This window comes from Cyanistes caeruleus, chromosome 7, assembly GCF_971803275.1.
Source record: "Cyanistes caeruleus chromosome 7, bCyaCae1.hap1.1, whole genome shotgun sequence".
Lineage (NCBI taxonomy): Eukaryota > Metazoa > Chordata > Aves > Passeriformes > Paridae > Cyanistes > Cyanistes caeruleus.
Window position 1 is genome coordinate 4,767,731 of NC_141707.1, and position 27,189 is coordinate 4,794,919.

Below are 27,189 nucleotides of genomic sequence, written 5' to 3' on the forward strand. Positions count from 1 at the left end.
GGACTTTCAGACGAAGAAAAAGACGAACACAACGCAGAGCAGGTAAGAATCGTAAGAAAATGGGACAGAGAAAAAGTAAAACGCAGAAACTAGATAACGAGAAAAGTCCATCAGAAGAATCAAAGCAAATGCTAGACATCCCACCAGAGAGTCCTTTAGGGTGGATGTTGAGAAATTGGGAAATTTGTCCCGAGAGACGAGAAAAATCAAAGGCAAAAATGATTTACTACTGTGCCGAGATCTGGGGAGGACAAGAATTGAGAAAATGTCTCACTTGGCCAGTATTGGGAACATTTGATAAATGGACGTGCAGGGAATTACTCGCACACGTAGAGAAAAAGGTCTCGCCAGACGGCGAGGAGAAAGAGTATGCCAAACTCTGGTTAAATACCAGAGTGCGGCTGTTTCCAGTGAAACAGAAAAATGAACATAAGACAGAGACCTGGGAACCCCTGGATCACTTACCCCCTCCGTACCGCGGGCCAGTAGAGCCTCCGGTGATGGACCAAGTAGTACCATCAGCACCCGAGGGTTCCATGGGGCAACTAGCAGAGGCACGCTCCCCTCAACCACCGGGAGTAGTGCCAGAAACCCTCACTACCCCCCCACCTGCAGAAAACCCAGCCACCGCACCCTCTTTGGAGTCGGTGTTGACGCAAGGATGGGGCTTACCCCCTCCACAAATCCCGGTCCGGCCACCACAGCTGGGACCACCGAAAGTATCCGAAGGGAACCCTCTGAGTCACTTAGCTGCGGCAGACATCCCGCCAGCAATGAGGGGAAACCCTCCCGCAAACTCCAGTTCCCCTCCTGCAAGCAGGACTCGGTGGAAATCAAAAATAGGGAATGGAGAATGGGGAGAGACAGAAAATGGGCATCGAATGTTCCCTCTCAGGGAAGTGCCAACCGCCCCCGGAGTAATTGGATTTGTAAACGTGCCCCTTAACTCAGGGGATGTACGAGCATTCAAAAAAGAAATGGGGCGACTGCTAGATGACCCATTTGGAGTGGCCGAAAGATTAGACGATTTTCTAGGGAGTAGTATTTACACCTACGAAGATCTCATGGCCATCCTGAGATCCCTGTTTAGCCAGGAAGAGAGAGAGATGATTAAACAGGCGGGCATCAGGGATTGGGAAAGGCGGCACCCGCAGGGAACACCCGGTGACCAAAAGTGGCCGAGCGTAAGCCCGAGTTGGAGTGCCCAGACCGAAGAAGGGAGAAGAAGCATGATGGATTTGAGGAATATCATCGTGCAAGGAATAAGAGAGGCGGTCCCCAGAGGACAGAACATTAGCAAAGTATTTGGGGAATGTCAGGGAAAAGAGGAATCCCCTACCGAATGGGTAGAAAGGCTGCGGAGAAGTCTGCAAATTTATTCCGGGACTGATCCCAGTTCTCCGGTGGGGGAGGTCCTGCTGAAAACGCAGTTTGTGGCTAAATCATGGGAGGACATTAGGAAGAAATTGGAGAAAATTGATGGATGGCAGGAGAAGAGTCTCCAAGAGCTTCTAAGGGAAGCTCAGAAGGTTTATATGAGGAGAGAAGACGAAAAACAGAAACTTCAAGCCAAAATATTAGTGGCTGCAGTAAAAGAAGTTCAAAAACACGAACAGAAACAGGGAAAGCCGATACCTAAAAAACAAAAAGGATCCCAAAAGGAGGAAACTCCTCCTCGAAAGGATCCTCCTGAGTGCTTCTACTGTAAGAAAGTAGGACACATAAAAAAGGATTGCAGGAAACGAATAAAAGATGAACAAATATTTAAAGAAGATTAGGGGGGTCTTGGGCTCTTCCAAATGGGGACAGTAACAGCAAAGGAGCCCTTGATAAAATTGAAGGTAGGTCCCCACCGCCAGGAAATGAGTTTCCTGGTTGATACCGGGGCTGAGAGAAGCACCCTGCAGAAGTTACCTATAGGGTGTGAAACGAGTAAAGAAAAAGTAATTGTAATTGGCGCAAAAGGAGATCCATTCAAAGTCTCGGTAATCAAGGAGGTGGAAATCGAGTCAGAAAATAAGATATGTTTAGGAAATTTGTTGCTTGTAGAAGAAGCCGACTACAACCTATTGGGAAGAGATATGATTATAGCTTTAGGAATAAATATCATTGTGAAAAATTCAGAATTAGTAGTGAAGGTGTTGCATTTAACTTCAAAAGATGAAAAGGAAATTGACCCCCGAGTATGGCACTCAAAGGGGGAAGTGGGAAAATTAGATATTGCTCCCATCAAAATTGAAATTGAGAATCCAGAGAATCCGATAAGGATCCGACAATACCCCATCCCCGCCGAAGGGAGGAAGGGTTTGAAATTAATAATTGACGAGCTGCTTAAAGGAGGCACGCTCGAGCCCTGCATGTCCCCACATAACACCCCCATCCTGGCAGTAAAGAAAGCCGATGGGAACTTCCGATTGGTTCAGGACTTGAGAGCTGTAAATGCTAGAACCCGAACCAGGTTTCCGGTAGTAGCAAATCCTTACACTTTACTAAACAGACTCTCACCAGAGGATGTATGGTATAGTGTAATTGATTTAAAAGATGCTTTCTGGACATGTCCTCTAGATGAAGGGAGTAGGGATTTTTTCGCTTTCCAGTGGGAGGACCCAGATACCAATCGAAATCAGCAATTGCGGTGGACGGTCCTTCCACAAGGATTCGTTGAATCTCCGAACTTGTTCGGACAAGCCTTAGAGCAGCTACTCACCCAATTCACTCCAGAGGAAGGGACAAAACTGTTACAATATGTAGACGATTTGCTAATCGCCGGGATCACGGAAGAGCAGGTGAAGAAATGTACCATTTCCCTGCTGAATTTTCTGGGACAAAAGGGGTTGAAAGTGTCTAAATCCAAGCTGCAATTCACTGAGCCCGAAGTAAAATATCTTGGACATTGGATATCACAAGGGAAAAAGAAATTAGATCCCGAGAGGGTGATGGGAATCCTTGAACTTCCTGCCCCACAAACCAAGAGACAAATTAGGCAAGTTTTAGGGCTCATGGGATATTGCAGACAGTGGATTGAGGGATACAGTGAAAAGGTGAAATTTCTGTATGAAAGGTTAAATACAGATCGATTAAAATGGACAGGGCAAGACGAAATTAAATTTCAAGAACTAAAGAATGCCCTTGTCACTGCTCCAGTTTTAACATTACCAGACATCAGAAAAGAGTTTCAACTGTTTGTCGACATAAGTGGACAAACAGCACAAGGAGTTTTAACCCAGGAATGGGCAGAAAAGAAGAAACCTATAGGGTTTTTGTCCAAAATCCTAGATCCAGTCAGTCGGGGCTGGCCCACGTGTCTGCAAGCAATTGTGGCAGTAGCACTGTTGGTTGGGGAAGCCAAAAAGGTAACGTTTGGAGCTCCCCTGATAGTTTATACTCCACATGATGTAAGAAATATCTTACAACAAAAAGCGGAGAAATGGTTGACCGATTCAAGGCTTCTGAAATATGAAGCCATGTTAATCAGTTCGCCAGGATTGGAATTAAGGACAACCTCTGCACAAAACCCTGCGCAATTTTTGTACGGAGAACCAACGGGAAAGCTACTACATAATTGTATTGAAACAGTGGAATTACAAACTAAAGTAAGACCCGATCTGGAGGATCAGGAATTGGAAGGAGGAGAAAAATGGTTTATCGATGGTTCCTCGAGAATGATGGAGGGAAAACGTAAATCGGGTTATGCCATCATAAATGGTATAACAGGACAGACTGTAGAATCGGGTCCCCTAAAAGCAAATTGGTCAGCACAGGCTTGTGAACTTTTTGCTCTCCTAAAAGCCCTCAAAGGCTTGAAGGGAAAAAGGGGAACCATCTATACCGATTCAAGATATGCATTTGGGATAGTACATACCTTCGGGAAAATTTGGGAAGAAAGGGGTCTGATCAACACTAAAGGAAAAGGATTGGTACATGAGGAAATAATTAGACAAATTTTAGAAGCAGTCAGGGAGCCACTGGAGATATCTGTGGTTCATGTAAAAGGACACCAGACCGGACGACAATTCCATACAAGGGGAAACAATTTAGCAGATAAAGAGGCGAAAAGAGCGGCATTGTTAACCGTAAGTATTTCTGAGCTAGTCCCAAGGGAACCCCCAGAGGTTTCAGTGCTTCCTTCAGAAAAGGAGCAGGAAGACTTCAAAAAGGTAGGGGGACATTTCAAAGAGGGTAAATGGTGGTTACCTGACGGGAGGGAGTTGGTCCCGAAGGGAATAGCAAAAGGGATACTCAAAAGACTACATGCACAAACCCATTGGGGAACCAGGGCATTGGCTGAACAATTTTTAAAATTCTTCGGGTGTAAGGGAATCTTCGAGCTTGCAAAACAAGAGGTACAGGGATGTGTGATATGCCAAAAGGTAAACAGAGCGAATTTTCGGCAAACCAATTGGGGAGGTCGGCCAATCTCATATCGACCATTCGAAAGAATCCAAGTGGATTTCACGGAATTACCGAAAATTGGCAGAAATAAATATTTATTGGTTATAGTAGATAAATTGACACATTGGGTAGAGGCCTTTCCCAGAGCTAAGGCCACGGCTCAAACAGTGTCTAAAATTCTACTGGAGGAAATAATTCCTAGGTATGGTATTGTAGACCATATTGATTCGGATCAGGGTACACATTTCACCTCGAAAATTATCAAACAGTTGTCCGATGCGTTAGGGATCAGATGGCAATATCATACTCCTTGGCACCCTCAGAGCTCGGGGCAAGTGGAAAGAATGAATCAGACATTGAAGTCACAAATATCCAAATTGACAATTGAAACAAAAATGTCCTGGGTCAAATGTCTCCCCTTGGCATTGTTGAATATAAGAACCATGCCGAACTCAGAAACAGGACTATCCCCCTTTGAAATGTTGTATGGAATGCCGTACAAGCATGGTATGCCGGTTGAACATCCTCAAACAGAGGATGTTCAACTCCAACCTTATCTCATTTCTATAAATAAAAACTTACAGGAGTTAAGGAGAAGAGGATTGATTCCTCAAAGCAGCACGTTGGGATTTCCGATCCACCAAATTCAACCAGGGGACAAGGTACTGATCAAAGTGTGGAAAGAGCAACCCCTCAGTCCCCACTGGGAAGGACCATTCCTCGTCCTCCTGACTACAGACACCGCGGTTCGCACAGCTGAAAAGGGCTGGACACACTCTTCCCGAGTGAAGAAAGTTTCGGTTCGCGACTCCCCCGAGTGGAAAATTGTAACCCCTCCGGGAGATTTGAAAATCAGGCTTCAGCGGAACAACCAATGAGCAACGAAGACAGGATAAGTTGCACCAATTTTGAATGTTATTGTTTTCCTTTTGTACATTTTAAGTGTGCATATTGTAAACAAACGTGGGTGACTCATTGTTTGGGAGGGCAAAAACCGAAAGGGTTGTGTGCCGCGTGTTACAAAGAGGAATTAGAACAGACCAACCTTTTTCTAGCACTTGCTACCCGGGTGGGTATCTTGGAACTCGACTCTCCTGAGTGGTTCCGATTTTTTCAAAAAGGATTACGAGGCCATTTGGACTGTAAGGCGGAACCTCTAATAATAGAGTGCCGCCGGAACGTAAAAGTACCGTGCAGGAGCGGCACGATCAAGGCATCTCGGTGGGCAACCTTTAAAAGGAGGTTTGCCATCAGAACGTCAAGGGCCCCTGAAGACAGTCCTTGCTGCCGAGAAGATGGTTATCCCCGCCGTATGTTCCTATACGGGCGGAGGGAATGGCAGAGGGATGCGATTGTGGGGAATCCTGACGATCCTGAACCTAGCCATGTGCTGGACCGAGAGAACGGGCCCCGAGGCGCCTCCGGGGACAACCTCCCTGGGGAAGTGTGAGCAGTGCCCAACTGTCTCGCGAACCGAGCCATGGATTGCCTGCCCTCCGGAGTTGCACGCAGGAGAATGTTGGGCAAACGGTACCCAAATGGACCTGTGTAAGCTGGAAGGAAAAATTTGGTGCTCCACCCCGGGGATAGGTACTGGAAAAAGGCAACCCCATAACACAGGGGAAAAAGAGGTCCAAGCGACCCACCTACGAAATAAGAGAGATATAGGAGGGGTTTCCCCAATCTCGGTCTGCGGGCAGTGTAATAAAACTGTCTGGATTGGAGGAAAGAAACAGTCAACGTTCATTGCGTACCACAGAGTCAACCCCTTGTGTTACAATAAAGCAAACTTAAAATATTGTGCCATGGGGGGGAAATTGTACTGGGAAGGGAAGAACCTGAAACATGAAACAAAAGTGTCATTCAGTAATGAACCGATAGTTTTAGATTTACTGAAAAATGACGATGATAGAGTGTGTCTGCAGTTTGATCAGGTGATCTGTTTCGCAAAAGACGAGGATGGTTCAGACCCCGAAAATAAAATAAAACAATTAACTCTTGAACTAAAAAGGCAGGAAATGGAAAATAAGAAAAAAAGACTCGAACAGGAGAGGTTAAACTCTCTCAGTGAACAATACGAACAACTAGAAAAACAATACGATAATTGGAAGCTACCTAGCCCTAATCAGAATCTATTCATAGATCTGATGCAGGAAATAGCTACCGAATTGGGATTGACTAACTGTTGGATATGTGGTGGCCTGAAATCAGCCGAAAGATGGCCATGGAAGGGAGAAGGATTAACCCCAGAACAATTACTTAAGTGGACAGGATTAAAATTATCCAAAACAACCCGGCGACCAGAGGGGTGGGTAATTGACAAGAGGATCATTGGAACTTTTTGTGTCAGTCGGGAAGGAAGGGAATTCACCGAGCTAGTTGGTTACACCCCGTGTGTAAAAACTCTCTCGGTAAATTCAGATAAAAAGACAAAAATTTGGCAGCCGGAATCACCCGAGGGCTATTGGAGCCAATCTCGGGAAAATAATTGCGAATGGATAGATCTAATTGGTCTATGTTGGAACAAACAAGACGGGGCAAATCCCTTCCATGCCTTTCTTGGCCTGAGGGAATATTGGGAGGACCCGGCAAAACTTAACAGAGATTGGAAGGCACCGGATGGGATTTACTGGATATGCGGAAAAAAAGCATACAGTGAATTGCCCAGAAATTGGAAAGGGTCATGCACACTCGGAATAATTCGGCCTTTCTTCTTTACACTACCTAAAGATGAAAGCAGGTCTTTAGGTGCTCCCCTCTTTGAAACCCTAGCCCGACAAAAGAGGGAATTGAAACGAGAACTACCAATAGCCGGAGGTAACCACCAGTGGAAGGGGGAGGAATGGCCCGCCGAAAGAATCATACAATATTATGGACCGGCAACATGGGCAAATGATGGCAGCTGGGGATACAGGACCCCAATCTACCTCCTTAATCGGCTCATTCGGTTACAGGCTGTGGTAGAAGTTGTTTCAAATCACACTTCAGAAGCCCTGGAACTCCTAGCAAAACAACATTCTCAGATGAGAGCTTTTGTCTACCAAAACAGACTCGCTCTCGACTATTTGCTAGCTGAGGAGGGAGGAGTGTGTGGCAGATATAACGAGTCAGAGTGTTGCATGGAGATAGATGACTTCGGAGAAACTATAAAGGGTCTAGCCGCTGAAATAAAGAAAGTAGCCCATGTACCCGTCCAGAAGTGGAATTCGATTCTCCAAGCCTCTTGGTGGGATCAAATTTTTGGGCAAGGGGCATGGTGGAAAAAGCTAGTATTCTTTATAGGATGTTCTATTGCCGGAGTCATCTTCCTACCCTGCCTGATTCCTTGTCTGATCAGACTGATACATTCTGTCGTTCAAGGAATGCAGATTGCCTCTCTCCCAATAGACCCAGAAAAGGCACAGGGAAACACTACCCTTCTTTCAAAAATCATGAAGTTAGAGGAAGAAAAAGAGAATAGAAATGCGGTTAAGGCATTGAGGGAATTTGAAAATAAACATATGTTGTCCACAGAAAATATAGAAGAATTAGACCAAGGGGAAAACGACATTATTTAACCTGATATTCCTCTGAAAAAGTATGAAAACACGAATTTTTTAATGTGTTCAAATTATTAGGTGGGGGACTGTAATAAAGAATTGGGTAAATAAAAATTCGGAATAAGAAGTTTAAATAAAGTATGTATAATTATAACTAAATGTAAGTATGGAATAAGGAATTCTCCTCCCGGTCGAGATAGAATTCCTTTTCCAAAAACCACGAATTGCAAAAGAACCCCCCCAGATAACAGGTTTCAGCAGACTCATCAACTCGGAGGAAAAGACAGGACACAGGCCATCACAGAAACAAAAGAACCAGCCTAAAAGTCTACCTCCAGAGAAAGGCAACGCCCGGCCGATTTCGGCCGGAGACCATCAAGCAAGACAAAAGGGGACGAGCCCCAGGAAGATGGTCGTTGCCAGAATCGAACACCACACCTGCCAAACCCATACTACAGAAACTCAATCAAGAAAGACAAAGAAGAGACTACTCCTCTGAGATATCCATCGACACCAGCCCGGATCTCTCAATCCCGCTGTGATGAAATATGTTAAAATACATACAGACTCACTTTACATTTGAGGAGACTCTGCCCGGATACTTACTGACTCAATGTTCTAGGCCAGGAAATCCATTCACCCGACAATCAGGGACATTTGGTGAATGGAAACTGGTTGGAATTCTAGCCTGGGGACATAAAATCCCTATAAAAACCCAGGCCATGGGACCCTCAGACGTGGATTTGGGAGCACCTATACCTTGCGTATAGACCCTGTCCACCCAGCGCTGCGCTGTCCATTTATTGTGGTTTTTTTCCTCACTGTTTGTTGATTTATTAATTTATAATAAATTAATCTTTGTTAATCTTTAATTTGCCGTTGCATTTATAACAGATGTGTCTGGACTAGGGCTGTCAGGGGCAAGGTAAGAAATCACTGGTCAGGAACCCACGGGTCAAGCAGAGGGTAAACAAACCCATAAAAGAGGAGGAAACACAGCAGGAAAACATAAATGCAGCAGCATCTCTGCGAATCTCCAGTGTCTGGAACAGAAGGTACGTCTGCATGCAAATGCTGGGGCTGAGTGCTTTGGGAAGTGAGATAGTCCAGCACTTTTTAATCACCCTTACTGGCTCTATTCCCTCCAGAGTGCTGAGACTGTCCCTAGAAAATGCAAGGCATGTCTGGACATGCTGACTTTTCCCCTGTCTGGCTGCTGGACTTAGTGACCCTAAGAGAACATTGCTGCTCTCTGAGCATCCTCTCTTCCCTGACACAGGGCTTTCCTGAGGCAGTGGAATTAATCTTCTGCTTTAGCCCACACTTCTTAGAATCACAGGACCCTGAGGATGGTGAACACGCCTCAGAACTCAAGGTTTACCTCAAGATCAAGGAAAGCTGGGTAGCACTTCTATTTCTGAAGAACCAAAGTTCTTTCTCATAATCCCCTTTCGTTATCGGCTCCTTGCCTCATTGCCTTCAGGTAAGGCAGGTTGTTGCAAGTCATTTTTGTCACATGGCATTTAAAATACCTTGGGAATGGCCTCAAGTTGCACCAGGGAAGGTTTGTAGAGTCATGGAAGCATGGAATGGTTTGGATTGGAAGGGAGTTTAAAGATCATCTCATTCCACCCCCTGCCATGGCAGGGACACCTTCCACTGTCCCAGGTTGCTCCAAGTCCCATCCAACCTGGCCTGGAACACTGCCAGGGATCCAGGGGCAGCCACAGCTTCTCTGGGCACCCTGTGCCAGGGCCTGCCCTCCCTCACAGGGAAGAATTTCTCCTTAATATCCAATATTTACCTGCCCTTCTGCTTAAGGCCATTCCCCCTTGTCCTAATGACTTCATACCTCTGTGGAAAGTCCCTCTCCTTACAGCCTTCCTGTAAACCCCATTTAGCTCCAGGGAGGATGTAGGATAGACTGGATATCAGCAAAAATTTCTTCATGGAGAGAAGGAGGTGGTGGAGTCCCCATCCCTGGAGAGATTTAAAAGCCATTTGGATGTGACACCTGGGATGTGGGTTAGTGGTGGCTTGGCAGTGCTGGGGAATGGTTGGACTTGATGATCTCAGAGGGCTTTTCCAAGCTAAACAGCTCTGATTTATGGTACCCAGCCGGCATAACCTCACTACAACCAACCACGTTCACAGTAGCCTCAGTAACTTATTTGAGATCCAACTCTGACTCGTGTTTAGGAAGGGCTGGATTAGCCCAGCCATAAATCCTGTGCTGTGCACAGCTACAATGTCATTATAGCAACCTGAGCCAAGGAGCTTCCAGAGCAAACTGGAGTCCCTCACCAGCACCTTGCTTAGAAACAGGACTGGGTATGTGTTTTTGTCATGTGGTGTGGACATATGATCATGTTTATGTGGATTTGCCATTCAGTGCTGGCAGTGCCATGGGAAATGCTAAGAAGCCCTGTATCTATTAAAATTAAACTGAGCCAAACCAGTTGAAGCACAAGTATTTTTCCAGCTATGCTCACCTTAATTCCTTCGGTGTTAATCTGGCTCAAACAACAGCAGCCATGACTCAGAGACTGGGTAGGAATGACAGATTCCAAGATAATTCTGAGGAAGTTAACCCGCTACTTTTGGGGGTTTTTTTCTTTCTTCCTTTTTCTCTTTTTTTTTTTATTATTTTTTTTATTATTTATTTATTTTAAAGAGCACAGTTCAGATATCTCTCCACTACCTTGTGCACTTCACTTAACTGATTCCATGAGAATATTAGGCATGATTTATACAAGCCCTGCATTGGATCCACCAGGGATCTAACCAAGCTTTCCTCCAGCTGGAGGCTGTGCTGGGTCTGTCCTTGGACACAGCCCCCAGTCACTCTCTGCCCTGCCCTTGGGGATGTTGTTCTTTATTCCTCTCACCCCACCTTCCTCTCCTGAACCAAGGAGCTGGAAAGCAGTGGAATTTTCACTGGTATCTGGCTGGGCCTGCCAGTGTGTGGAGGCAGGTGAGGAGAAAAGAAGGCTGGAGAAAACAATTGCAGGGGAAACCTTATTCCTCTCTGCAGCTGCCTGAAAGGAGGTTGTGGTCAGCTGGGGATTCAGCTTCTTTTCCCAGGCAACAAACTCTAGGATAAGAGGAAATGGCCTCAAGTTAAGCCAAGAAGGTTTAGATTGGATATTAGGAAAATATTCTTCACTGAAAAGAGGAGTTAAGCATTGGAACAGGCTGCCCAGGGGAATGGTGGAGTCACCCTCCCTGGAAGCAGATGTGGCATTTAATGATATTTATGATATGATATATTATGTTTTGGTTGAAGGTTGGACTTGGTGATTTTTCAAGTCTTGTCCAACCTTAACCACTGTATGAAACCCAAGGTGTTGGTGACAAGGCGAGCTGCTCTGGTTCTGAATGTGGAAGGATGTTTTAGAATCTGCGGGAATTTTACCTGGAAAAAAGCTGGGCGTTTGGAAAGAGGATATTGGGCAAAAGAAACAAAGGGGCTTTGAGGTTGGTACCAGTGATCCCAGAGGAGGGGAGACCATGGGAAGGATGCCAGGAAAGGCTTTGCTGACAGCCTGCTGGGGCAGCAATTTGGGTATGGTCAGGTTGAGTGTGAAGGACAGGAGCAGAGGGAGGTAGTAAAACCATCCTGAGGTGTTTTCTACATTTTTTTTTTCTCTAATGCACTGTTATTCACTGAACTTGAACAAGTGAAATGCAGTTTAGAACTGAGGAAAAAAGCCTCCCCAAACTGGGCTGTGCTGCTGGAGCTGGAAGCAGCAAACAGCACAACACTGAGGGATAATACCATGGGAGATGCTCACAGTTCAGCTGCCAGCACTGTAGCACACCAATAATAAGAATACTTGCTCAATATGTGTGCTTGGAGTGATGTTTCTGGGGGAATGAGCACCTTGATCCAGCGCCGTCACTGCTGTCCGGTTATTGCAGACGGACGTGTAAAGCTTTGCGCTGTGCTGAAATTACTGGGGGAAAGAGACAAGCCGTGCAAATTGTGGGCTGTAAAAGAGAGGAACCTTTTGTGCAAAGCGGCTGAGTGGATAATATTAACATTTGCCTGGTTTTCCTCAGACGACGCGGTCACTTTGTGCTGTGCACCCGCCTCCCCTCCGGGCTGTTTTACCCCCTCTGAGGGGATCCCGCCCCTCAGACCCGCGCCCCGGGTACTCACGCCTGGGACATGCTGAGCACCGAGAGCCGGACCGGCACCGAGGGTGAGCCGTGGGCGAGGGGCACCGAGAACCGCAGGGCCGGCACCGACAGGTCCCTGGAGCCCCGGGGCACCGAGCCCGAGAACCGCAGGGCCGGCACCGACAGGTCCCTGGAGCCCCGGGGCACCGAGCCCGAGAACCGCAGGGCCGGCACCGACAGGTCCCTGGAGCCCCGGGGCACCGAGCCCGAGAACCGCAGGGCCGGCACCGACAGGTCCCTGGAGCCCCGGGGCACCGAGCCCGAGAACCGCAGGGCCGGCACCGACACGGGCCCGGCCCGAGCCGCCCGCGGCCGCGGGAGGAAGCGGCGGCCCCGGCGTTACCTTGGACACGGCCCGGGGTGGGCCGAGCCCTGCCCGCCGCTTCTCCTCCGAGGAAAGGGAGTTTCAGGCTTTCCCCCTTCATATTTTCCTTCATTTATTTAATTTTTTTCCCCCCCACCCCCGCAGAAATCACGGGATGGTTTGGGTTGGAAGGAAGCTTAAAGCCCACCCAGTCCCACCCCTGCCATGGGCAGGGACCCCTTCAGATATCCCAGGTTGCTCCAAGCCCTGTCCAGCCTGGCCTTGGACATTTCCAGGGATCCAGGTGCAGCCACAGCTTCTCTGGGCACCCTGTGCCTCAAATTATTTACCCTCAAAGTAAATAATTTCTTCTTGTATCTGATCAAAATTTCTCATTTTTTACTTTAAAACTGTCCCTCAGTTATCAGTATCACGGCGCCCACCCCCTTAGTTCTGTTTCTAACCCCGAGAGTTTCATTCCCTGCCCCCCGTTACTTTCAGCCCCCCAAATTAATTTCTTTCACTCCCCTTTCTTTCCCTCCCTTTATTTTCCTTTTTTCTCTCTTTCTTATATATTACTTCTCTTTTCACCCTTTCCTTTATTTTCCTTCCCCCTTTCATGTATTTTTCATTTTCTCCCCTTTCCTATATTTTCCTATTTTCCCCTTTTCTTCCCTTTCCTATATTTTCCTACCCCTTTTCTGTGCTTTCCCTTTTTCCCCCTTTCTTCCCCTTTTTTATACTTTCCTTTTTCCTGCTTATTTTTTTTTTTTACTTCTCTCCCTCCCTGTTATTTCCTTCCCCCACCAAGGGCTTGTCCCTGTTGCATTCACATTTTTCCTTTTTTTTTTTTTTTCTTTCTTCTTATTTCTTTCCCCAGGCACCTGCTGAGCCAACTTTCTAGTGGTTTTCCATTCCCTTAATACTTAAAAAACCAGTTTAGAGGACAGGACTACAGCACAGCTTCCAAGGGGAAGATGCACTCATCCACAGAGCCAGTGAGAAGGAAAAAAAGCAAGAAGTTTGGCATAGTGAATGATTTGACAGTGATCATATTTTTTTTTTTTTTTTGCCACAAATTTTGGTGTCTCTGCATTCCTTTTCTTTGTTTTTCCTTTTTTTTTTTTCCTTTCTTTCCCATTGAAGCCCCACTTCACATAATTAGGTGAGACTCTTGGCTATCAATTTTTTGAAATAAAGTTTCTAGCCTCCCTGGTTTTGGAGGAAAAGCTTGAAAACATGAACCATGAAGACCATAATAAAAGCATGTAGAGATATTATTTTTCAAGCTATATGATGACTATGCCCATCACATAATTTCTTTAAGTGTATTGGATCAGTGGGAAGGGGGTTTAGGAGAACTTGTTGCATTTTCTTCGTGCTGAGGTTGGAAAATGCTGTAAAATCAGCTTGTAATTTTCAATGTTAATATCAAAGTGGTTCTTCATGCTGAAATTTAACATGGGAAATTTGTCTGCTTCCTTCCAGTGCCTGATCCTCATCCATGTGCAGGTTCAGGAGGGTCTCAGAAGCAGTAAGTAACTTGTATTTTGTTCCCTTTTTAATAAAATATTCCAGTCTTTGCAACCCGAATAGGAACCCTGCATTTTTATTTTCATTAATGCTGGCATCTGTACGCCACTTTTTATGCCAAACTGTGTTTTTTCAGCCAAAACTTTTACCTGCAGAGTCCCAGCAGAGCTGTCTCCATCAGTGTGTGTGGTTTTGAGGACCGATTGACCTATTGCATGTGTTTGCAATAAAAAAGTAGGAATATTTCTGGAGCAGTTGAAACAAGAGGACCAAGATGGCTTGATATGATGTGGATGTTAATTATTAATCTGAATTTATTGCCCTGTTAGCACCTCGATGTCACAGTGCACAAGATTGTCTTTATTGTGCTGGGAGCTGCTCACTTCCCCACCTGACTTCTCCTCCCTCCCACCCCCCCAAAAAAAATTGGAGGAAAGCAAAAACTTCTTCCTTTAAGAAATGGGAAATTAAGCTACAAAGAAGTGATGTACATGAGAGCGTGGAGGGAGTCTGAGGGGATTTCAATTTTCATCAGTTTGTGGAGAACTTGGTAAAAAAATGAGTTGTGTTGCTGGGAAAAGTCATGCAGTAAAATCAATTATGAAATGAGTAAGTTGATTATTTTTATTTTTTTTTTCCATGGGAAAGGAGCCTGGTTTTGAGCTGAAATGGGAGCTGTGTATGACTGAGAATAAGTAATTGGTTTAGCCTAAGAAAATAGACATTTATAAATGGAGAAAGCAGGGAGTGGGAGATGTTCTGGTTTCCAACAGGTTTCCAGTTGAGTCCTTGAGCTTTTCAGTAGTTTGAAGTGAGAGGACACAGGTCTGCCAGGGCTGTGATGTCCTCAAAACTCAGCCTGGAGCAAAGGAGGCTCAAGGGGGCCCTTCTGGCTCTGCACAGCTCCCTGACAGGATGGGGCAGCCCGGGGGTGTCGGGCTCTGCTCCCAGGGAACAGGGACAGGATGGAAGGAAATGGGCTCAGGCTGGGCCAGGGGAGGCTCAGGTTGGACACCAGGAGGAATTTCCCCATGGAAAGGGGGTATTGAAGGGTATTGAAGGGGCTGCCCAGGGAGTGGTGGGGTCCCCATCCCAGGAGATATCCAAGGATCTCCCTGGATGTGGCACTCAGTGCTCTGGACTAGGTGACAAGGTGGGGATTGGTCTTGGGTTGGATGATCTTGGAGGTCTTTTCCAACCCAAATGGTCCTGTGATTCTGTGATCACTGCAGGCTGAATTGCAGCTGAGGTCTACCTGTGGTCAGTGAACACCATGAAGCATCTCACACTTTCCATTCTGGAATCACACATCTCTGATAATCCCTGCAGGCACCAAACAGTCTGAGATGTCGAGGTAAAACCAGAGATTAAAGGGATTTGTAGTTGTTATCCCACTCATTGTACATTTTTTTGTACAGCATCACTGGCCACTTCCTCATCCAGCTCGTGTTGCATTAAAAATTCCAAGTGTGTTATTTGATCTATCCAGCAGGAGAGGGGAAGGGTTTTATACAGCCTGTGCCTTTTGGCATCTCTAATTCCTCAGGCTCTTGCAAACATGGGCTTAAAAGTCCTGCTGCCTTAGAAACTAGGTGCCATCATTTAAAAAAAAAAAATCTTTTATTATGAGCTTAAGAGGTGGCTGTGAGCTTACAAAGGGGGTAAAATATAAAACTGGAGGGTCTTGTTCCTCTCAACGTGGGTCCCTGGCAAAGAGCTTAGTGCACCTGTCAGTTATTGAGTACGGCTTAGGGAAAGCAAGCAACGTAATGGGAATAATGTTCTGCCTTTGCAACTTGTATTTCAAAGCAGTTCCAGGGGTCTGGGCTGTCCCAGGGCACAGGGTGGAAGGTGGGGAGTGGGTTTTTCATGAGTGTTGCTGGCCCAGAGAGATGCAAAGGGAAAGCTGTGGGTCAGGGCTTCCTCCTCCATCCGTGGTGAGCTGGGGCTTTGGGCCAGTGCTTGGGAATCGAGGGTTCTGTTTGCTGTGTGGCCACAGGGACAGGTGTGACAGCTTGGGATGTGCTCTGTGAGCCAGGCAATCACCAACTGTGCAAAACCTAACCAAGACAAGTGCTGGACTCTGCACCATGGATGCACGGCCACCCTGGGGAACGAGAGGCTGGAGAGCAGCAGGGATCTGGAAGTCCTGGTCGATGGCCAGTTGGATCTGAGTCAGCAGAGCCCTGGAGCCAGGAGGAACATCCCTGTCCTGGGGAACAGCCTGGCCAGGGAGGGGATTGTCCCTCTCTGCTCTGGGCTGGGGCTGCCTCACCTCCAGTGCTGAGGGCAGTTTTAGATCAGAAAGCTCTAAAGCTGTTAGAGAGCCTCCAAAGGAGGGACAGAAGATGGTGGAGGGTACAAGGAACAGCTGAGGGCACGTGGCTTGTTCAGCCTGGAGAAGACAGAGGTCAGACCTCACCGGGGCCTGCAGCTTCCTCTGAAGGGGCTCTTGAGCTCAGGGTGGGAATTTTGGGGTGTTCAGGGCCAGAAGTTGGACCTGATGATCCTTGTGGGTCACTCTCATCCTGAAGGAGTTCTCCCACAGGGACCAGTGGCTGTGACAGCAGTTACAGCAGGACAGCTGTCCCCTGGTCCAACCGAGCTGCACAGCAAACCTCTGAGTCTGCAAAGTGAGAAGGAGGACCTTGTGATGGGCAAGCCTGGGGAGTTGTTGCTCAGGGCTTCACAGAATCCCAGAGTGGTTTGGGTTGGAAGGGAGCTTAAAGCTCATCCTGTCCCACCCCTTGCCACAGGCAGGGACACCTTCCACTATTCCAGGGTGCTCCAAGCCCTGTCCAACCTGGCCCGGGACACTTCCAGGGATCCAGGGGCAGCCACAGCTTCTTTAGGCAACCTGTGCCAGGGCCTGCCCATCCTCCCAGGGAACAATTCCTTCCCATTATCCCATCTAACCATGCCCTCTTTCAGTCTAAAACTGTTCCTCCTTGTCCTGGTGCCCCCGGCCCTTGCCCTCTTTAGATGTCTTGGAGCTTCTTTAGGGCTCTGAGGTCTCCCTGGAACTTTCTCTTCTGCAGGTGGACACCTCCAGCTCTCCCAGCCCATCTTCATAGGAGAGGTGCTCCCTCCCTCTGACCATGACTTCCTTGCAGATGGGTGTTTGGTTTTCCTTTAGGCTTGGCTAGAAGTGTTTAAAGGAGCTCTGGGTGGCTCTTTGCAAACCTTGGGGACTTGGGTCAGCCTCGTGGCCTCAGGTGCTGGCTTCCATCTCACACTGACACCCAGGAGGGGTGGCTCTGCCAGCTGGGCTGCACTGGCCGCTTCATTTAGCCTTGTGACCAGTGGCTGGGCTATTTTTTTCCAGTTAACATTGACTGCTGGATCTCCAGGAGGTTTGCTGCTTACTTCCAGGCTAAGTGAAGGGGATTTGTCAGCACTCAGCTCTGTTAGACTTTGATATAACAGCGTGTTCATCAGGCCCGAGCGTGGTACACGGAGGAGGAGGATTGCAGCAGAATTAGAAGGTATAAAGTTCAAACCTAATTTGAAGAATTTTCCCTCTATCACTTAAATGTGGGAAATGTTCCTGTGGCTTCAGGGATAAAATGTCACACTTCATAAGGAGCATGCGTTTTAAATCTCAGCCAGATATTAAGTGCCGTGTGCCGCACTCCACTTCTCTCTTTGTTAAAAAGCAAAACCCCAAACCATCTCTCCTGAAAGAGTGTTGTTTGATAAAATTAAAGCTGTCCAAAGAAGCTGGTTCAAATACTGCCAGCTCTGTATCATTATGACACAACAGGGAGTGGATTGATTTTATTCTGCATTGACAACAGTTCATCAGTGCTCAGCTATTTAATTATATAGGATGCCGTTCCTAAAGATGCCTATAGCACCAAGAGAGCATTCAGTACAGACTGGCAATACACACCAGATGTCTTTTGGGTGAGAAAGAAACAGAAAAAGGGATCAGACTTGGGCTTCTGGCAATTATCCAAGTAATTTGTAAGCAGACGTTTTAGGACATTGGTTGGCTTGAAGGTTTGTCTTCAGCTCGGGAGTTTTTAATAAATTCACACAAACCCTCTGTCAAGCTTTAGTCACTTATAGGGGCAAAGTTCACTTCTATATCATCCTACAACCCAAATACTGGAAATAAGTAGCATTTGTTGTGAAGATATACTCAGTATGGCATGTGGAATGGCACTTCTAGACAGACCCTTCTCAGTTCTGCTAAGATACACAGATCCTCTGACCACTTCCTCACTTTACAGGCTCACCACCAGCAAACTGAAGTGCTTTATGTACTTTTCTCATGATTTTGAAAAATGACAAAGTTTAGCTCTTAACACCAGCTTTTGTGCACATTAATTGCTGAAAGCTTCAAGAAATTCTCATGCAAACGCTAACACAGCCTCAGCTGCTGTCTGCTCCCTCCAGCTGCAGTGGGATTTTAGCTGACCCAAGTCCCTGTGTTTCATGCTGTGGCCAACAGGAGGTTTGGTGGGACCAACTGGAGAGCCCAGAGTTGGTGAGAAATCAGAACACCAACTTGTATTTTGCTTGCCATGGCCCAAAGGGGAGGAAGATGCTGGTCTCTGTTTATTCCTGTGCTGTTTGGTGGTCTTTCTGCTCATGAAAAAAAAGAGCTGTGAGGTGTCATCATGAGTTTACAGGTCAGTAGTCTGGGCTCCAGCCATCCCACTCCATGCACAGGGCACAGAGGCTGCTGGAAAGTCCTTTGTACTCCAGCTGGTGTCTCTGAGCAGGACCAGGGTGCAGAAAACCACGAGTCAGGGGCAGTGGAAGCAGCCCAACCCTGCAGAGATCAAATCTGCATCAGGAAGATCCCCATCCAGACCTGGCTGAGGAGAAGCGTTTGAGCTCTGGGACTGGAAGTGTTTAAAGCCAGAACCGAGAGTGACTCAGGGCTAGAGAAGGGGATGTTTGCCATCTGCTTTAGCAGCTCATTCCCCAGAAAGGGAGGAGGAATTCATCTGCTATTCGTGCACGTAGGCAGTTGTTTCATTGTGTTTTGTTTTGTTTTCCCTCCCACTCTCCAGTAAAACACCTGTTGAGTTAATCTTCTTTGACTCAGCTCAAAAGCAAGGAAGTCAAACTCTGTGAGAGGCTGAGCAGCTCAGCTCTCATTTCCCCAGGTTTCTGAGGGGGGCTCTAATGGCTGTGTTTTAAAGATTTCCAGAAGTGAAACTATTAGAGGGAGGACTTGAGGTGAGGGAATACTTAATTTTGCTGGACAAGAATGACTCGAGTCACAAAGAGTTAGTCTGGAAGGCAGAGATACCTTGGAGCTTCCCAAGTTGTTCTTAAGGATGGTGAGAAACATTTTAGAGGCTTCATTTTGGTGCATCTTCAATGAATTTGAATAAATCTGATTTAAAACAAAATACTGATCCTGTTACTAAATTGGGTGTGTCCTGCTTTGTTTAAAACTTAAAAGTTGAAAGCAAGCAGAGCAAAATGTCACGAGAAAGAACTTGCAGAACACAGTGATTCTGCAGGGCACCACAAGCCATCAGCAGCTGAAATTTGGTGATGACGTTTGCTTCTGCAGATGTGCTGGGTGCACTGTGCAAGGGAAGAAGGTCCTCCAGAGGGGCCCCTCTGTGTCCTCTCTGAGCTCTGGAAGAAGCTGATGCTCTCTCAGGATCCAGCCTTAAGTGCTGAGGATGAGGAGTTTCCCTCCCCCCTCCCCCATAACCTGTGGGTTTGGGCTCTAGGGATGTTATTTCCAGTACGTGGTGACTCAGTTTCCCTCTGGGGTGTCCCAGAATGAGTCAGGTTTAACTGACAGGGTTGCATGGATGAAGCAACCCCAGCAGGTTGTGCCCTGATCATGAATTACCTGCAGCCAGAGCTGGGGGGGTTAAGGAGATGCCAGCCAGGGCTGCAGGGACAATGCGAGCCCAGCGTCGCACGTGCGTCACTCCTGCGTGGAAACGAGTGAGAAACCTCGCACTTCTTTTTTCCTCCTCCCGGTTCAACTTCTCGTGCTATAAATAAACCCAGTGTGTGAGAAAAAAAAATAAAATAAGAATAACAAGGGGCTGTAGCTTTTTAGGTGCCTGTGGCAGGATGTTTTCTTGCTTATCCTGTTTCTTGTAAACACGGCGATGACTTTTGTGGCCCAGATGTAGAGGCAGCCCTGCTTCATTGTTCGAACACCTGCTGGCTGTTCAAATGGACCCAGTGCAGCCCATTGATAAAAATTCAGACTCAGAAACCTGCAGCACCAGGCTGAGCTCCTGTAGATAGCTCAAAAAAAAAAAAAAAAATCCTTGAGGATCTGACATCCGCCTTGTTGAGCTTTTTTTTTTTTTCTTTTTCTCTATTATATTTGATTGGGAGGGGAAGGGAAGCATAAGATTTTTATTTTTTTTTCCCTGCTCTTGTTCTCACAATAGCAATAAAAACAATACTCCTTGGCTTGGAGGCGGTAAACTGTGAGAAATAACAACAATAGCTGACTTTGTGGTTGTGCAGCCAAATTTATGAATGAAACTAGTGGGTGCAATTTAATTTCCAGGCCTGGCTCTGCTTTTTGGTGTTATGGAATGAAATAAAAAGGCCAGAGAAGGAGCAGCTTGTAAGGGCAGCACGGCTGTCACTGGGAGTGAGCACAGGGAAAGGTTTGGTCTGAGATGGAGAAGGGGTTTTTCTTCTTCCTGCATCTCAAAGTATGAGACAGGTGAATTTGCTCCAACAGTGGCATTGCAGCATTTTCTTTATTGGACACCAGTGTGTGGTGGTGGGACACCTTTGAGGCAGCAGCTCTTCCTAGGTTGGCTCTGTGGGGTAAATGAAGCAGGTGGGTCCTAGCTGGGATAGGTCTGCTTTGGGAGGTGCACACCAGGGCCACCCAGTCTGGGAAGAAAGGGGGTAAAAAAAAGGGGAAGAAAAGCACCAGGGATACTTGTTTTTGCAGATGAAAGTCAGTGCTTAGCCCAAGTGGTTCTTTGGATGGGGCTTAAGGGCTAAAACCTGCTTTTTGGGGAGGACTTTTTATGTTTGGAACCAGAGGTTGGAGTTGAGGTGTTCAGCCAGGACTATTTGTGTTTCAGCAGCCTCTCCTCACCCAGGAGATTTGCTCTCCACAGTGCTCAGAGCAGGATTTTTGCTTGTGTTGAGATCTCTTGCATCCTTCCCTGCTCCTCACGTGTCCCCCACCTGTGCCTTTGGCTGCAGGAGCAGAGGGGACGTGCTGGGTTTGTTTCCTGCTGCTTTGAGCAGGGATTTGGAGCAGATGGGGCTGTGAGGATCCCTTCCAGCCTAAATTTCTGTACACTCATCCTGCCAAGAGAGGCAGATGCCAACAGTGAGTCCTCACAAAGGCCTGAAATGGGTCAAAGGCTTTGTCTCCCCTCTGAAAATGAGAGGTGGGGCTCTGAGGGAAGCAGCCCAGTCCCAAAATGATTTTTCTGCCTGAGACAGGTGAAACCAGGTGGCCAGATGTGGCCAGGCCCAGATGTTGTGCAGGGAGAAGGGCAAGGTTTGAAGGATTCCTTGCTGGGAGTGTCCATGGGGTGTCCTGGGAGAGGGGACACCAGCTGTGGGATGGAGCTGTGGGGGGACTCCTCTCCTCAGCAGCCCATCCTCTGGCTCTCCCTCCTCGCTGGGGGCCCGGGGAGGGAAGCACCAGAGGATAAACATTCCTGCAAGCCTCCCTCTGCATCTGCCTTTCATTACGGCTCCCCGAAAGCCGCGCGTGGATGTCGGCGTGCGAGGGGAGCTGCCGTGTGCCGGGACCTGGCTGCCACCCCAAAGGCACCGTGGGCACCAGCCAGCTCCTGCTGGATCATGAGACACATGGGGATCTGGGGGTGGGACAGGAGAACCTCCCAGCAGCCGGCTCCCGGGAGAAATTTGGCTCTTAAATCCAATTATATCTGCAGACTGAGCTCTTTGTCCTCACTGCTGTCCATGCGGGTGCAGCCTTTGCTTCGAGTCTCTTCAGACTTGTTAATGGCCGTGTTTAAAACCAAGAGAGCAAGGAGCTGGAAGGTGCTTCACGTCCTCAGCCTTCTCCTGCAGGCTCTTTCCAAGGGGAATGCCTGTTTGCTGATGTCATTTCATGAGGCTCAATGTCAGAACTCTGCTCCGTTCGCTGGAAAAGCTGCGCTGACCATGCCAAATACTCACATGAATTTTTCTAGCGAGGTGTCCTTGATGACCTTTCACGGTAATTACAGCAGTTGGGAGATGTTTGCTCCAGGCAAACTTCTCTCTAAGGTCCTCAGCCTTGTGCTCTGAGTTGTTTTGGATTTCCCCTTCCACATTCTCCTGGAAAATAGCAGTGTGGCCTCTAATATCTTACTTTTCCCCTAAAACCTCTCAGTCGCTGTTGGGAGGCAGTGAAAGCTGCTGGAGATTTTCACAAACAACCCGAATATAGGTTTAAGGAAGCATTTATATTTCCTATTTATGTTTTGTTTTTAAACTCTGACTTCCAGAAACACCTTTTTTTTTTTTTTCCCAAGAAAAACCCAGACAATCAGACTGTTTCTTTTAAAACGTGTGAAAGATGAAGGATGAGGCGTCGAGTTTCCTTTCAAGCGATTCTGAGTGAAACCGAAGCCTTTTTGAAGTGGTTTACTGCAATTGTAGTTTGCTTTGCTTCCTGCTCCTGCTTTGGGCACACCTCCCAGCCCCTTGTGTGTGGCTACAGGCGCTGGGGGAAGTTGGAAGGCCAACAAAAGGCAAGGGGGCTCTAAAATCTTATTTCTTTTTCTATTTCGAGTGCTGCCAACGAGACGTTGCGTTTTATTCCTTCCTACCATGGAGGCACAATGTCTCCCCCAGCATCAGCACCAATAGAGGCAGGGAGGGGTAGGGAAGGAATGGGAATAGATTTCATGCTGGATGAGTCTCCAGACTGTGGGCAGGGTAAAAAAAAGCTTTGTTTAGTCTGCAGTCAGTAGTTTTAGCAGGAGCCCTAGGCCCAGAGCTGGGAAGTTTGGTGTCCTGTGCTCAGGCTGATGTGATTTACAGTGTTGGGATCTGACTATGGGATTGACAGAGCCAAAGCAGAGGGAAAAGCGTGTGGAGAGCTTGTCTCTGTGCCAAAGGGTGGGAAGCTCCTTCCCCATGACCACATTTCTCCTCGTGGCCAGGTCCATCTTTCTGTGATATCTGGACCATTTGCCACGCTGGAGCTGCTCTGTCAGAGCTGTCTGAGGGACCTTGGGATGCACTGGGTGAGGATGAAGGAAGATTAGGATGGCTTTGATGCTGCAGGAGGGTTGGGGTATGGTGAGTGATGAAGGTTAAGGACATTCCTGCCCAGCTCTGGCTGCCTTCGTGAGACTGGGAAGCGCCTCCTGAGCCCCTCCTGGCTTAATTCCTTCAATAAAGGAATTTTTTCCAGAGCAGAACTGCACCAGCTTGGTGAAAAGCTGGGACTTGCAGCAAGGCTGTGGCTTTGTACCACCATGGTCTTGCCAGTTCCTCCTTTTTGATTTTGGTGCCAACACCATCAGAGGAGCTGAATGCCTGAATTTTCTTAGTGCTTTTTCAGAGCAATATCTGTTCTCCTTGCTTGATCAACATATCTGTTAATTATATTAAAGTAATCTGACCCTGGGCTCTTGCAAAATACTCCTCCTGCTGCTGAAGGTGGTGGAAACTCTCCCTGAAGTGATCAGCAAAACAGCACATGTGGGATCAGAGGGTGGCTGGGGGATCTGGGCACGCCCAAGCCCTGGAAAACACCCTGGATGGTAAAGGTGCATCAGCTCTCTGATACCCTGGTGATGTTGGTCTCACACTGGCCTCACATCCCTTTGTGGCTCCAAATCCAGAGGCTGGCAGGGAGCATACAGTCCCTTAGAGATGCAGCTTGCACTGCTAAAGAAGCCTGGAAAAGTGGAGAGCAGCCTTTCCCTTTAGCTCATGCCTGGCCCAGGGAGGAGCAGGATTGAAGCACGTACCTAAATTCAGCATGTGCTTAAGTGCTGTCCTGAATGGGGACCCTCTTGAGCTTTAGCTGAAGCGCTGTTCTGAACCAGGGCCAGCAGAGTGTGGAAGTCAGCTCTTGTTGCCCCTACCCCACTGTGTTTGTGCCCATTGCAGCTCTCTGGCTGTTTACTACAAGGAGAAAATCACTTTATTTACTTGCAGCTCACTCAGTAACTGAGAGCAGGCCAGTTGGGAGAGTCTCACATCAGCTGGGAGCGAGACATCTGACCTTGTCTCTTGTCTGTCTTGTTTCTATGATCCTAATTCTGCTCTAAATTAATTCTTTTGTTTAGCTGCTGGGTTGTTTTTTTTTTTCCTCCTTTTTGTTTTCACATGAATGCTTGTCTCTATATTTAGGTCTGCCGGGGCGGGATGTTATGAATAATTGTTGATTGATATTATTAAACACTAACACGCTTGGCTGTGTTGCACTAATGATGGGGCTTTGGGGATATGCAAATCAATTAATTGCAGTAATTGCTGTAATAGCTGTTTTGGAGGAGGCTGCTGAAGAGCCCTTGGGAGAGCGGACAAAGACGGAGACGTTTGGAAGTGCAGAGGAGAAGGGGCGCTCGAGTGTCTTTGGAGAGGGCTCCTTCAAGCTGCCAACTTGTAAAGTTGGGTTTGTTTTGCTCTCCAAAACCCACTCACACCAAATCCTCTCTTGCTTTGTTTCAGAGTTACCCCAGTGTGGCTCCTTCTGGACTTTTCTGCTGCGGAGGACCTGAAGAAGCTCACAGATGAGACAGAGCCTTTTCCAGGTAATCTCTCACCTTAGAATTCTGGGAGACCTCCCTGGAAAACACTCAAGGGGGAAAAAAAACATCTCCAAGGCTAAACCTCTGCGTCACCTCGCAATCAAGGGCTTGGGTTTGTCAGCTGATTCTCATTCACGTCCAAGCAGCATCACGGGGCCTCACAGTGGGCACAAAGGGACGTGAGGTGCCTCAGCAGCCACGGTGGGAAGGCTCTGAAGGGAATGGGATTTTGGGTATTGTGAGGATGGGGAGGAAAAAGTCTCTTCTGGCTTCTTCCCCATGCTATATGTGCTTTCCCTGCCTTTGTGTATTATTGTATATTCTTTTGTCTGGCTTTCCATATGCAACGTGCCTCAGTCTCCGTGCTCCGGGGCGGGTGTTCAATGTGGTGCACAGATGGTGCTCCCAGAAATCCCCTTATTTGCTAATGGGATTTTGTGCTAAGCGTTTCCACTGTTCTTTTCAAAAGTCTGCGTGTTTGTGTCAATATGCCCAGACCCCCATCTTGCAGAGCCACCCTCTCCCATGCAGCTGAGAACACCACTTTATTTCTTTATTTGCCTGCTCTTTAAATCCCTGGGAGGGATGTCAGGGCAGCTTTTGTGGGAGGCAATGGTTGCAGGACCCAGGCAGCTCTCACCTTGCACAGTGAAGCAGGGTCAGGATGACTGGGGCTGGAAGGGACCTCTGGAGATCCTCCAGTCCAACCCCCTGTGTCACCTGGAGCAGGTGACACAGGAACACATCCAGGAGTGTTTGGATGTTTCCAGAGAATGAGACCACCCTGGGCAGCTCTGCCAGATGTCACAACCCTGCTGGGTGACAAGGGCACTCCACCTTGCTGGTGGCCCTGCCCTCACATTTTGTACTGAGATGTACTTACCTATTCAGCAGCTTCCCCCGGGGTCCTGCAGCATTTCAGTAATGCAGTGTTCAGCTATTATGCAGCTATTCCCAGCTATTATGCAGCAGTTCCCCTCTGTGCCCTCCATTCTTCACGCAGTGCTCAAAATCAGGATATAAATAGCAAAAACCTGGAATATGTTGCTTTTGTTACCAGAGGCCTTTCAGAATAGGTTAGATGTGTGCCTGACGTGGATAATACAGTGCTGACTCTTCCAACGGGGCACAGAGCCGGACTAGGTGACCTCCTGAGGTCTCTTCCAGCCCTCATTTTTCCATCCCTGCGTGACATGCCCTGCTAGTGGGTAAGTGGAGCTTTGTTTTGTGTGACGCTGGCTGGAGCGAGGTCAGGGGTGTGTGTCAGGAAGTCTGCACACCCATGCAGTGTGTGCACTGCATTTCATCCCGTGAAAAGCTCTTCTCCTGGACGCTTCTCAGGCTCCTCTGCCACGGGAAGGTGAGTCAGACCAAGGCAGAGGCTCTCCTGGAGCTGGCCAAGGACTCCAGGTGGTTCCTCTGGAGCTGAGCTTAACCAGAAAAATCTCATCGCAGCCCCGGTTCACAAAGTCCGGGCAGCCCAAGGCAGGAAAACTGCCAGGGGCTGTTCCTGTTGTGATACAGGGCCACTGAGATGGTGAATTTGGGACCAGGAGCTGGCAATGGCTCGCTGACCAGGCAAAGAGAACCAGCTGTGGGATACTGCTATGTGCAGATTGACCCTTAGAGCCCCACGGTGCTTCTCTGAGCATCCAGGACTGTGCTGTCCTCCAAAAGGGGACTCTCGGGAAACCCTCATCTTCAGCTCTGGGCTGGGGAGCTGTGCTAACAAAGTAAGGCTTGTGGTCACCTCCACAGGACCTGGATCTGTCTCCAAGTTTTGTCTGGACCATCGCTGCAGCTCTTGAGCATCTGGCTGGCACGGTGTCAGTCCATCTGTAGTGACTGTGACTGTTTTGTCCAAAATTTGGGAGCTATGGGGGACTGTGGAGTACAGCTCTCAGAGCCCTCCTCAGCAGCAGAGTTTGGGAAATAACATTTTTTATGTCCGCAAAAGATGGCAGGGAACCGGCACTGACTCTTCTCTTCAGCAGTGCCCCGCCGTGATCCGATGTCTCTGTGGGGAAAACAGCTCTTCAGAGGTGTTGGCTTTCCGTGCCCATCAAGAAATACCTCTTTGCCTCGTGTTTTTGCAGCCTCTCAGCTTTGCTGATTTTATCACCCTTCTGATAAGGGTGATTAGATCTGATTTGTTTGAATTACAGCTGGGCTGCTTTCAGCTCTCACAGACACAACACGGTGCTGTGCGGGATTGGAGCAGGGGAGCCAGGAGGGAGAGCCTTTCTCCCCCTCTGATAATAGTTAGCAGATGTGATACCATTACCAGGTCAAGGATCTGAAATCACCCAGCAGCAGGAAAAACGCTGTGCTTGGCTGGCACTTGAAAGCCGTGCAGGGAAGGATGTGGCAAAGGCAGAAATCATCTCGTGCTCAGCGGCAGCTCGCAGCGCTGCTCTGCAAGGTTCCACAAGCTGTGGGGTATTTAAGCAGTCCTGCTTTGGTGGTTTGGCCCCAGGAGCTGTTCCTTACGTTTGGAATGCAACATTAGTGATGTCTTGTTAAAAATCAAGGCTGCCCATGGCTT

At 47.8% G+C, this 27,189-nt stretch overlaps 2 protein-coding genes across 15 annotated transcripts in view; one reads left to right on the plus strand and one right to left on the minus strand.

Moving 5' to 3' along the window:
- The window catches only part of DRC11 (dynein regulatory complex subunit 11), a 107,657-nt gene extending 95,192 nt beyond the window's left edge, over positions 1-12,465 (minus strand). The window contains exon 1 of one of the 2 annotated variants that reach the window (XM_023930581.2): positions 12,094-12,465. In XM_023930581.2, the coding sequence (XP_023786349.1) occupies positions 12,094-12,104 (11 nt within the window). In that variant the 5' untranslated portion in view covers positions 12,105-12,465. The remainder of the gene's footprint in view (positions 1-12,093) is intronic. The other variant, XM_086898772.1, reaches the window with a different exon arrangement.
- The window catches only part of ACKR3 (atypical chemokine receptor 3), a 60,652-nt gene that overhangs the window by 1,618 nt on the left and 31,845 nt on the right, over positions 1-27,189 (plus strand). For 3 of the 13 annotated variants that reach the window (XR_015289573.1, XM_086898775.1, XM_086898777.1), the window contains exons 1-5: positions 12,019-12,136; positions 13,298-13,582; positions 13,906-13,951; positions 15,183-15,304; positions 24,565-24,647. The gene's annotated coding sequence lies outside the window, so the exon portion shown is untranslated. Of the gene's footprint in view, positions 1-8,825; positions 8,987-9,210; positions 9,415-11,993; positions 12,137-12,423; positions 12,775-13,297; positions 13,583-13,905; positions 13,952-15,182; positions 15,305-16,498; positions 16,608-17,275; positions 17,436-24,564; positions 24,648-27,189 lie in introns of those variants that run through there. The other 10 variants (XM_086898776.1, XM_086898778.1, XM_086898780.1 and 7 more) reach the window with 7 other exon arrangements.